This window comes from Bidens hawaiensis, unplaced genomic scaffold (assembly GCF_021521415.1).
Source record: "Bidens hawaiensis isolate Kalapana, Puna unplaced genomic scaffold, B.hawaiensis_p1.1 tig00003698_1, whole genome shotgun sequence".
NCBI classification, from domain to species: Eukaryota; Viridiplantae; Streptophyta; class Magnoliopsida; order Asterales; family Asteraceae; genus Bidens; species Bidens hawaiensis.
In genome coordinates this window covers 1,026,219-1,039,014 of record NW_027491212.1, presented here as the reverse complement: position 1 = coordinate 1,039,014, position 12,796 = coordinate 1,026,219, and the positions used below count along the sequence as shown (strand labels likewise).

The 12,796-nt window shown below is 33.9% G+C and overlaps 1 protein-coding gene across 2 annotated transcripts; it reads left to right on the top strand.

Annotated features, from left to right (window-relative positions):
• Positions 1–8,823: 8,823 nt before the first annotated feature.
• On the top strand, positions 8,824–11,885 carry LOC143624152 (heptahelical transmembrane protein 2). Of its 2 annotated transcripts, XM_077094880.1 has the most exons (5): positions 8,824–9,126; positions 9,514–9,609; positions 9,738–9,816; positions 11,053–11,763; positions 11,810–11,885. In XM_077094880.1, exons 1-4 carry the CDS (start codon positions 8,903–8,905, stop codon positions 11,731–11,733), a joined length of 1,080 nt encoding a protein of 359 aa, XP_076950995.1. In that variant the 5' UTR covers positions 8,824–8,902; the 3' UTR covers positions 11,734–11,763; positions 11,810–11,885. The 2 variants fall into 2 exon arrangements, with proteins under 2 accessions (XP_076950995.1, XP_076950994.1); XM_077094879.1 differs by having other exon boundaries at positions 11,053–11,879.
• The last annotated feature ends 911 nt before the right edge of the window (positions 11,886–12,796 follow it).

Sequence of the window (12,796 nt, the reverse complement as noted above, 5' to 3'; positions counted from 1 at the left end):
ATGAGCTTTGTTCACGTTAAATGTTTCAACCTCTTCTAGTTATGGTTTGATTGATTAATATAATTACACATATGCTCGAACTACATGACAAGCAATAATTACACTATGCTAATGCATTTCAAATTAAATTCTCATTATAAAGTTCGACGACTTCTCACGATGATGTCTACATCATCAATGTAAATTGTAATTATAATGAAATTTATTAGTGAAATCTTAGATAAAATCATTAGGGCTAGCTGTATCAAACTTATATTCCTCTTTATCATATAATATCTCATGATTTCTACCACACTTGACAAAACAATTTTTGTTCAAACCTATATACTAATGTGTTCAAGCATTTTAATCTATATTGTCTTCTTTTCATCTTAACCAATTATGTGTGTGCATTCACTCATTTTAGGATTATTGATACATAAACCTTGGCATTAGCAAATCAATTGAAAAAAAATCGATAACATCCAGTTCATTTCCAACATATAATGTACCTTTCATATACACATTTTATTGAGATGTTATAATCACCAGGTTCATTTTATTCCTAGTAAGTTTATTGATGCTCAAGAAAAACTTTACATTTAACTTTTTAGGAAACTAACATGAGTTACATTTATATTCAATTCATCAACATATAGAAATGATCATAATTTGTGTGGATTAGAATATGTATACAATAAGCATAGAGTTCTCAAGAACTAATTAGTTTACATGTCTTCGACAATTTAAATCTTTCAAGGATTTTCATGTGGGTTTATGTATCATGTGGGTCGCAACATTCCTAAGACTGCATGAAACGCTATTATGAGTGGATGTATTATATGTATGTAGGTATGTGTGTTTATGTGTACGTATGTATTTAAATTACGTGTGTGTATAAACATAAGAAAAAGCTGGTCATAATATCCTACTATAAAAAACATACACATCAAAACTCAGAAATATATAGCCGTATGTGAAATCTGAAAATGTTTCACGCAACCTCTACACATTTACATCCAAAATTGATTAGGTTCGGGGGTGTTGCCCTTTAGGCCTTTAACACCGAAACGTAAACTCCTTAATGCCCATTAAAATCAATCATGTTAAATTGCCACTTTAAAAGATGCATAGTGACTCATACAAAAGTACAAAACTAAAGTGAACAAAGTCAAGGATTTACGTTATCTGAAAGAACTAAAGTATATTACGTACGTTAGATAAAAAGAAATTGATAAATATTAAATACTATGCTTCTATTTCTATTCTCCTTATCAATTTTATCATATTGATTTGTCAAATTATAATTATGTTGTCACAACAATAATGTTCACCCTAAATTTAATCAAATTGAAACACTAATATGAGATGGGTAAATAACCCGGTAAATCTGGGCCCGCTGAAACTAGTTCCAACTTTACCTTGTCAAAACCCGGATTGACCAGGCCAAAACCCGGCAAATCCCGGTCATATACCCTACGATACCCGAACCTGGTACTTACCTAACCTGGTTCTTGGATTTTGTTAATCACAATTCCGGTCCCTGAATATATCCTATTTGCCCACCTCTACAGCTCTACCCTAAACCCCAAATTCCATTTTTATCTTTCAAACAGAAATGGGCTACCCATGCGGCCACTTGTGCCCAGTTGTTGTTAAGCCCAATCAACCGAACGACTTCTGGTATCCGGTGGCAATGGCTGATGATCGTGAGCTCACTTAAACAAGCTTCTGTTATATAGTTATTGACATTTATTAGTTTATGTAGACTGTATATTATATCTTCATCAACCAAGTAAAACTAAAACTTACTGTAAATTTTGGAATCATCAAATATAAATAATTAAATTTAACAGAAGGCAAACTATTATATGAGTAACAAATTTTAAAAATATGCTTAACGAAGGAATTATTTATAATAATAATTATTTTATATATATATTTTTTCTAAACAAAGTAAGGAGAGTTTGAACTCAATATTTAGCTTGGCTGGGGGTGATTTCATATATGTTGAGTTAAGTTGTCTGACTAAGTTTTGAGCTCGAGTTTTAATTGGTATTGGCTTGGCTCTTGAATAACCCGGCATTGAACTGTGTGTTGGAACTTTAATACTGGTTTTGCATCTCAATCCTTTTTAGGCCATGCGTAGTGGAGGGGCTACAAAATGGAGTGTTTTGCGTCATGTGTCAAAGGATGAGTTTTTATTTTTGGGGTGTAGTAGTGTTGTAGCCTAATATATGTAATATATACATACACACACACACACACACACACACACACACATATATATATATATCATATCAATCAATCAATCATGCCCAGTAAAATCCCACCGACAGCAAAGCTATAAGTAGGGTCTGGGGAGGGTGGGATGTAGGCACACCGTACCTCCATCCAAAGGAATGAAGAGGTGGCTTCCAGAGAGACCCTCGGCTCTAAGTACATGTGTATGAAGCAAAATAAAGGAAATCAAAGTTTAACAGTTATATACAAACTACTACTAATTATAATAATATTAATAATAAGATCACAGTTTAGCAGCTATATAAAAGCTAATAATAATTATAATAATAATAATAATATATGTAAGGGAAATACCATTATGGTATGCAACCTAAATAAGTTAAGTCTAAGCCCTAAGGTATTCAATTCTCTCTAAAAATCCTTAACTTTAATTCTACTTCTCCACGAATTCCTATCCTCAACCATGTCCTCGGAGAGGTTTAGGTCTATCAAATCATGTCTAATCCTCTCATCCCAAGTCAATTTCGGTCGTTCTCTACCCCTCCTCCTCTCTATAGTAATATCATACACATAATAATATAATAATAATATTTCTCACAAACAAGCCGGCGACAAAAAAACATCTCGCCCACCCCCTTTTCGCCCCTTTTGTTGCCCACGGTGGCGGTGTTGTCGCCCAATTTCGCCTATATTTCCCGTCCACTACACATAGCCTTATGTATTAGTTCAATGAGCGTTTGGCTCAACCACATTTTTTCTTCACAATAGGTATTCTATATTCTTTGAAACTACGAAGTGTGTGCTTTTTAATTTTACAAGTGAGCAAGATGGTTTATTAAGATAACCAAAAAGGTTAATATATCTATGAGCATTCTCAACAACTTCTCTATAATTATGTGAGGGATTTCTTTAAATTTTTTAGAGGATGTTAAGAGATTGTGAGTGGAGGAGAGAAAAATTTTTAAAGAGATGAGTAAATTTTGAGTAAATTTGAAGGAATATTGTTTATCCTCTATTTATATTTTAATATATTTGAAAGTGTTTGTGAGTGAAGGTGAAAGAAAATATAATGATAAAGATGTAAAAAAATATATTATTTAATTGTATATGAGAGAGAAAATGTAGTTTTTTTAGTATAATTATAGAGATAGAGATATGAAACCTGTCGTGAATGCTCTAAGGGGGTGGGGGTGGTTGTTTTTCCATCACTTGTAACACCCAATGAGGGTGTGCCACCTCATCCCATCACATTCTATCACTAGTGATAGAATTTATTGGGGTGGTGATAGTGTGATGAGTTTTGATACACACACACACACACATATATATATAGGTTTTTGTGTGAGTGAAAGGAGTGTATTTGGAGTGTGTATATATATGTATAGAGAGAGAGAGAGAGATCATCACGCAAACCCCATCACTCGTGATCACCATCACGCAAACCACCCCATCACTCGTGATGAAAGGGGTGGCGGCGGTGTTCCAAATGCCATCACTCGTGATGGGAGCCCATCACGGACCACCCGTCCCCCTAAGGGCGTTCGACAAATCGGTATTAAAATGTGTAGAATGATACATCTTTATATGAGGTTAAGGGTTTGACTCCATAGTGGACAATAATATAGATTCAAGATTAAGATTTGAGAGTAAATCAAGATTAAGATTTAAGAGCATGTGCTAACAGTTAAAAATAAAAACAATTAATATTTTAGCTTTGTAAACATTAGAATTATATATTATATTGTTCCCCAATGTTGTAACCAACATTTGGGGAAATCCCGTTAAACGTGTTCAACATACAATCTCAGTCCTACAAAGTCCTTTGAAAGCTTCTAGAAGAGGCAGTTGTGAACGGTTTGGCTCTCTCTTTCATACGCTCCCACGGTTTTATTCATCCCCCACGTCTCCTTCTTCCCTGAGCTGGTAACCGCTACAAACAAAGGGACTTATAAAGAGATCACAGAATCCTCCCCCGTGAATTAGCAGAAACATTTGACTCTAAAACCAATGTTCCATTCGATACTCTCCTCCCTGATCTATAACTCAATAATTATTGATTCATAGCCGCACGTTTCAGTTTCTGCTCGATTTAGCGTTTGTGCCATACTTCAAGGTAACAACTCAGTTTTTTTTTATTTATATTGCATTTAGGGTTTTGCCAAGGGGCACTAATCAGCTACATCGGTTCATATTTGAAAGAAAAATATGTATTTGTTGTTTGATTTTTTCTCGTCATATGTATTTGTATCAACACAACAGGTTGAAAATGTGAAAGCTCTACTTGGAATTGAGGTGAGATTTTGAATTTATTAGTTTTACATCATTGACTTTAGCGTCTTTAATTATTGCATAGCCATGTTGAAATGAACATAAACAATTGTCAATGTTCATTGTTCTTGAGAGGACTGATTACAACATGGGAGCTCAATAAATGAGAAATAACTACTGCGGGAGTTTTATAAGCTACAAACCAAGAAATTGAACTACAAAACAAATGGAGTAACGTACTCAGGTAATATTCCATACTTAATAGTTAATACGTTGGCCTAACTCAAATTGCTAGACCTTTTGTTATTAATTTATAATGTTCTTTCGTATTTAATTTAGCATTGTTGAATTGCAGTAAGTAATCCTTCTTTATGTGCTCACATCTCAAAAGTGGCTCGGAATATAATATTTGATCCATGATATTGCCATCTTTAATATGCATCAAACACTGACCTACATCAACAATGGATGACAGTAATTTAATGTCCAACATGCTTTCCAAAACAGATTCGGGCCACACTGGGTTTGGGGAAAAGGGGTAAATATAATTTGTCAAATATGCTTTCTAAAAGTTTTATGTCAGAATTACAGATTATCTTAGACCAGGTGTAGTGGTCACGTTGTTGGCCAACGTCTTGTGAAAACGTGGGGGGTACACCGCCCCCCCTGCGTTATGTTGAATTTTTTTTTGTGCGTTTTAGATACAACGCGGATAATGTCAACAAAAAACAAGTGTATAACTCTGGAAACACCGCCCCCCTCCAAGTTATGGAGGCTTTATGACTACACTTGTTTTTTGTACAAAACCATAAATCTGACTGGGCGCCACGTGGCGCATAACCCCTGGATGTGGAGCTTTACGACTACACATGGTCTTACAAATAAGAAAGATGTGATGGCAAAATAAGCGACAAAACTTTATTAGGTATTAACCCAAACCGAAAAGCACCTCCCAAACCTTCAGAACTCTCAGATATGAGTTCTTAAACAACATTACAATCATCTACTGATACAATTCAGTTGATGATGAAAGAAAGGCAAACAATAATAATAACACAAAATGAGATAACTCGCAGAGAGAAGACCCAATGATTTCGATGAATAACACATCTCTACCAATATCCGGTGCAAGCGTATGTTTTTATATCCTTCCAACACAAACGGGCTTCATCCAAATCCTCAAAGCCAATTGCAGCCCAACTAGCTTCTGGCCCACGAGCATGTGTTAGCCCAGCGTAAGTTTTAAGTTCAGCCCAGATTGTTTCTCGGTCCAACCCAACATACAAAACAAACAAAATTATATTAGAACAATACCCTCTTTAATATTTTCAATATTATTTGCTATAGAATTGAAACATCCATATATTTCAACATTTTATTATTACAATGTTAATCTATTTTCTGAATATAGAATTATTTAACAAGGAGGTTTCATTCGTTAAAAAAATACACTCAAATCGACTCATTTATTAATTAGTAAACGGGTCAAAACTGCAACCTCTTATATTTACAATGTTCTGTTGTGCAATGTTTGGCTAAATAGATTTGTTTGATGTTTGAAGTCTTGCTGATCAATTCATGGAAACAAGGAGTGGAAACTTTTAATATATGTTGAAACCTTTTAAATCATTTCTGAAAGATTACACAAGGTTATGGGAAACCACCTCCACTTGGTATAGTATATCTTGAAAATTTCAAGTTAGTTTTTACACCCTAATGTAACATTTCAAAATGCTAAGAATTACTGTAAAATCTTAGACCTGAATTTGATTCAAGGCTTGCTGAGATCATTAAAGATGTTCCCGTTAGGCCATGTTTTTGATCTCATGTTGGCATTTGAATATCCTGTCTTTCGTAAGCATAAAATATTTATACTTAACCTACATAAGTTTGTTTTAATTTCATTATCAATTTGTTCATTCATATTCTATTTCTGCTTCAGATACCCACTTATAGGCTTCTCATTTGAGGATCACAACTACTTAACTGGACTTAATTGAGTCTTGATATCTCACTGACTATTTTCATAGATGGTTTGTGTTCTATTTTACATCTTATTTGAACTCCAATTTAAAGTTAACATCTGCAAATAATGCTTTGTTGAGTTATATTTTGATCGTTTATATGCATGTGTTGCAGGAGGGATGTTTTCCAATAATAAGTGAACATTTTTTTTTAGCTAAACGAATGTGGTAAATTTCATATTTCTTTCTTTCAGAATATGTTTGGTGGTACAATGGTAACAAATGATTTGCATTTTTTTATATAAATATTATTTTTGTTTAGAATGAAAGGAAAGATAGTTATGCAGTGCTTTAGTTCTTGCACTTAATATATTGTATTGATGAAATTTGTATTCTATTTGATTCTCTTGAAATGACTTAATGTTGTACAAATTACACTATATTGACATTGTTTTGTGGTGGTTTTAATATACTTGCTTATTTTAAGAGACTTCATAAAATAACAAAATTAACAAACCGAAACTATGCCATTCCCACTTTGGTGCGGGGTGGTAAGGTGGATAGGAAAATAGGAGGTCAATGGTTCAATTCCTACAAAGTGTAACATATATAAAAAAACCCGAAAGTATGAAATGTTGGTAATTCATGTAAACAAATTTATAAGTGAAACTAATTAGTGTAGGGAGATTTATATTTGTACATAATACAATGGACTTACATAGCTAGACCAGGAGAGGCAATTGTTACTAATCACTATAACTTTTCTTTAAGTTGAACTTGTGTTTAATGTTGGTAAAAACCATGCTTTCGTATACTATTTTAGTTTGGAAAGCAAAGAAAGATATATTAACATTATGACATTAAACTACCCATCCACCGGACGGGTATAAAACTAGTTAGGAAGGTTCAAACACTCTTAGAACTAATTAAATTAATATTATGTATCATTGTTTTTTTAACAACCAACACTTCTAATCCTGTAAGAGACACTTATAAAATTCTTTCTTTTAGGATTTGAATCCCTAACTTCCCCATTAAAGAAACCCTTAGGGAAAAACGATAAGTAATCCATTTCAGTACGTGGGTACTATAACATTCCACTTTAGTGGAGGACGACGTTATCTTTTCCAACCAATTATTAAACATGAGTTCCTTTATTGAACAGTATAGTAAGGCTTCCACATTATTGAACATGATTTCCTTTAATAATACATATTCTATGAATGCTTTAGAAAACACCTTTACATAGACATCTGTTCGGATTACCCATCTAATAGCAAAAAGAAACGTCTTAAAAACGCTTAGCGTCTCTTCTCTCTAAAATCCTAATACATGTCATAGAACACTATGACATTTTATTATTTGGAAAAATGCTAGCTAGTAAACCCAACATAATAATTAATCTCACTAAACCTCCATTCAATCTCCAAGGTTTAACAATTACCATATGTTTCATCCTAATAAAATCGTGGGAGTCCCATCAGTTGGGAGCCACATGTGATAATTGGAAAATCTTTATCACCATATTATGGTAGAGATCATTTGTTTTAATTATAAAAAGATTGCATAAACTATACCGAATTACAACGGTCATAACAAACTATCTATTTAAGTATCTAGCTCAAATATTCCCTCAAACAAAATGGCAATGGACGTTAGCGAAAATAGTCATACTAAGCACGCAGAAGATTCTTGGTAGAGATATCTGCACATACAAAGTTTGATAAGTAAAAACTTGGTGTACGATTTCCCCAATGAGACAAGTTCTCAAATAAAATGAGATTTGATCTCAATATGTTAATTAGCTCGCCTATAAACCACTAGATTTTATGTCATTAAGAGAGCACTCCCATCGTCACATAACAAAGTGGGTTGATGACAAAGCACGGAGTTCAGACAATCAGGACCAACTTACATGATTAACAATACGAAGCTAGGATTTTGTGCACCCAAACTTTTTTTATTATCCATACGCTTTTAGTTTTGAAATCTTTTAAACATCAAACACGTGCCATTGACCGAAATAACAATTCATACCTTTCACATTTCTTACCTTCCGAATCATGTTTTAAAATTCTCTTTTAAAGCAAAAGAAACAATCAACGGTAGTAAACAACACTAATCAACTGCATCGCCACTCCCCCTGCTCCATCTCATCACACCGTTCAACCACATTAACTGTCAGAACGAACCGTTCATCTATCAACACGTGTCACAACCAAACATCACTTCCCACACCAGATCACAATCCAAAAATGAAAAATGAAAAATAAATCTAATAAATTTACATCACAAGTCTAATGGCAGGTTATAAATTATTCAACCTTTGGATGCTTCTTCCATGTCATATTTCTTCATTTCAGTTATAACTCCGGCAACTGTTATTGTGATCGGAGATATAGTTTCCGGCGAATGAAACGCCGGTGAGATTGACACCGGCCATTCGAATGAAGAAGCGAGGACGGAGGAGTAACGGCGGAGGAGACGTCATCAACTGTACGGACGCGATGTTGAAGGAGAGATCCGGTAAGAGACTTTTAAAGTACGGCGAGTTGCCGGAGTATTTGAAAGATAATGAGTTTATTTTGGATTATTACCGGTGCGAATGGCCGTTGAAGGATGTCATCAGAAGCGTATTCGCTTGGCATAACGAAACCCTAAATATCTGGACGTAAGTAATCGATCACATTTTTTTTTAATTAGAACTAATATATAGATGAAAGATAGAATACAATAATGCTTACGTACAAAAATACATATATTCATTAAATTGATCAATGAAATCACATCAGAATTTCGAAATCGTCAATATACATTCAATTAATCATCGGTTCATCAATAAAAAAACAGATTTGAATCGTTAATCGATCAACTTTACTTTTCTTCACGAAAACCGTTTTGAGCGCGTTATGGATTTCTAGAGCGTTTTTTTGTATTTTGGCTTTTGAGCATGTTTGTTTTTGGCTTGAGCGTCACTCGTATACATTTTTTGTGCGTTAACGATTATTGTACGATATCTTAACCCTATATACTGATCATGAATTTGAATTTTGTGAAGGCATTTGATAGGATTTTTTATATTTTTGTCAATGGCGGTTTGGAGCTTGATGAATAAGGATAAGGTGGAATCAATGGTGGCGAGTTTCTTCTCCAGGTTTGTTCATGGTGTTGATGACGTCATTGTGATTATTTTATATCAGAATTGTTAAATAATATTTATTGTATTCAGTGATTTCTGTGATTCTGTCCATTGATAACTTTTATGTCATATTTTAAATGCAGAGCTCACGGTTTTCAAGTACCGACCATGATAACAATGACAACGAAAGCTAACGGTTCTGTTGTTTCGATGTTAACGCCGGTGAGTGATAGTTGCAAGTATTACATGTAAACGAATCGTATGGAGCATCTGAGTAATTAATTTTTTTTTATTGAACGGTAATTGCGTTAAAAAGTGAAACCACACCGATTCTTCCACTTCAAACTTGAGAAGTTAACTCTTAACAAAAGAGTAGAACTGTTCCAAGCTTGTAATTATTAAAATGAGGATATATTAAAGATAGAATTGACAAGAAAAGGTTGGGGACAATATGATCACAAAAGGTGATTTGGGAATCATGGGTTTGAAAATCCATATCACATGATATGGTTAGTGAAAGAAACATGTACCTGACTAGTCCCTTTATAACTGCTACTTATATATATGACTTCAATTTCGAAATCTTTTTCTGTTTGCTACAAAAATGTTCACTTTTAAACAAACACATATATTCATACAAAATGCACCATATAATCAGCATTTAATGTTTATGATCACAGTATTCATTTTCAATAAGCATTAACTATTTCACATGGTACCTTTTTAGTGACTGATTAATGACTGAAAACTAACTGGTATCTTGCTGATGATGTTGTGCCGTAAAACTGGTCTTCTAAATAAGAACACGATAGGAATGTTCATATTCGTTTAATTTTAACCATCAATCTACTAAGCACGAACAATTAAATGAATCAAATTTTCCGGTTCGCGCTTGTTTGTTTGTTCGTTAAGTAATTGATTTTGTCCGTGTGCATTTGTTCGTTCATTAATAGTATAAACAAATGATTCATTAACGTAAAGGAACGAACGCTAAATATGATCTGCTTCAGTTAAGTCTAGTTTTATTAGTCTTTTAGTTCCAAAGTGTTGTGTTTACTTTAGCATGAACATTGTTGGACCAAAAACTGAATAGCTAGAACAAGAGTATTTGTTATATGTGATATCTGAAATTCACAAATCTAGACCGAATAATGAACATAAAACTATTTAGGGAAATGTTAACTAGAGAACATAATACAATGTAAACGAATGGGCATAAACGAGTTTAAATGTACGGACATAACGAACTTTCAAGAACATAGATGAGCAAACAAAACATATTTTCAATTTTATTTAACTAGAAGAAAAAAAAAGTTGTTCATGAACATAGATGAATTTTACCTTAACCGTTCACTAGACGTTCAATTCGTTTACGTTCATAGCTTAAAGCATTTTAATGAAACCATCAATCATCTAAATCAACAACTAAATCATTTTAATTTTAATGGTGTTGTGCAGGATCCCATGGTAGGAGACATGTATAAACCATCAATCATCTTAATCAACAACTCAATCCCAATATGGCCATGGTTCGTTTTCTTAACTGGAGCCATGGGCTGCTTAATCTGCAGCTCAATCTCCCACCTCTTCGCCTGCCACTCCAAAACCTTCAACCTCTTTTTCTGGCGTCTAGACTACGCCGGAATCTCTTTAATGATCGTCACCTCATTCTTCGCCCCAATCTTCTACGCCTTCAATTGCCACCCGTTCTCGCGCCTCTTCTACCTCTCCGCCATCACCACCCTCGGCCTCCTCGCCATCACCACCCTCCTCTCCCCAGCCCTATCCGCCCCTCGCTACCGTTCCTTCCGTGCCACCATATTTCTCGCCATGGGGTTCTCTGGTATTGTCCCAGCCACACACGCGGTCTACCTCCACCGCGCTGACCCCAAAATATTATTGGCTCTTGTTTATGAGGTGTTCATGGCGGTTTTCTACTCCGTTGGAGCGATGTTTTATGTTAAACGGATACCCGAAAGATGGAAGCCGGGTGCATTTGACATTGCAGGGCATAGTCATCAGATTTTTCATGTTTTTGTTGTGGGTGGTGGTTTGGCTCATGCAGCTGCAACACTTGTGATTATGAATTTGAGGCAAAGCTCGCCAGGGTTGTGTGCTGGTGGTGCGACTTGGATGTGAAAGAAGTGAGTGTTGTTGAATGCGGTGTTTGTGAGGGTGATGTGTGACTTGTGAGTGTTTTGTTTCCTAGTTTTAGAAATGCGTTTGTGCTTTAGAAATGAGTTTAGGAAGTGTTGTTTTTTGTGAAGTTAAGGAGTTAGTATATTTATGTTTTGTATGTTAGTTTGTTTTTATGGAATCAACGTACAAGATTGCCTTTGGAAAACTTCATGGTCCATGGCCAGTATTGATTGTTTAGACAGCAATTGAAGTATTGATAATAATACAAATATTAATAGTTAGCATGTACGGGTTAGTATCATTTAAGAACTCTAAAAAAGTTAAGAACTCTTAGGAACTCTACACAACCAAATATTTTTTTAATTTTTTTATATATTAACATTATTTAAGAGTAGTTTTATCATATTTAATATAAATTTTTTTGATTACATATATAAATAACAAGTTTACATATGTGTAAAATTTATGTAATAACAAATTTACATAGGTGTAAAACAAAACATAGATATGTATAAAAACCAATGTTGCAAAAGTCGCTAGGCGGTCCTTAGGCGGCCGACACCCTTGGAGGGAGTACTCGGAGTACTCGGGGAGTACTCGGACATGATAAATATAAAGAAAATTAATTTTTTTTGTAATATATATATATATATATTTCAAATATCATAAGTTTACTAATATTATAGCAAAGTAAGTGAATATCAATATAAATAAGAGAAATACATTTTTAAATATAAAATTATTCTAATAAATGTTAATCATTAATTAAAAAAATGATGTTTGTTCTTTAACATTATAGAAATACGAATTATTTTGTATTTTTAAGTCAAAATAGACCCAAGTTAACCGACTAGATGTATTTCTGGCTGATATTGACCACCTTTGACCAATTTTTAATAATTAGGCGGAGTTAAATAAACTCCCCTCAGCACCATACCTTGTAGCGAGTACTCAAAGAATACTCGGCCTTGTAGATCTACTTTTACAACATTGATAAAAACTAATTTTCAAAACTGTAATCGTAAATATAGATATAAAAAAAATGATAAAACTACATTCAAAC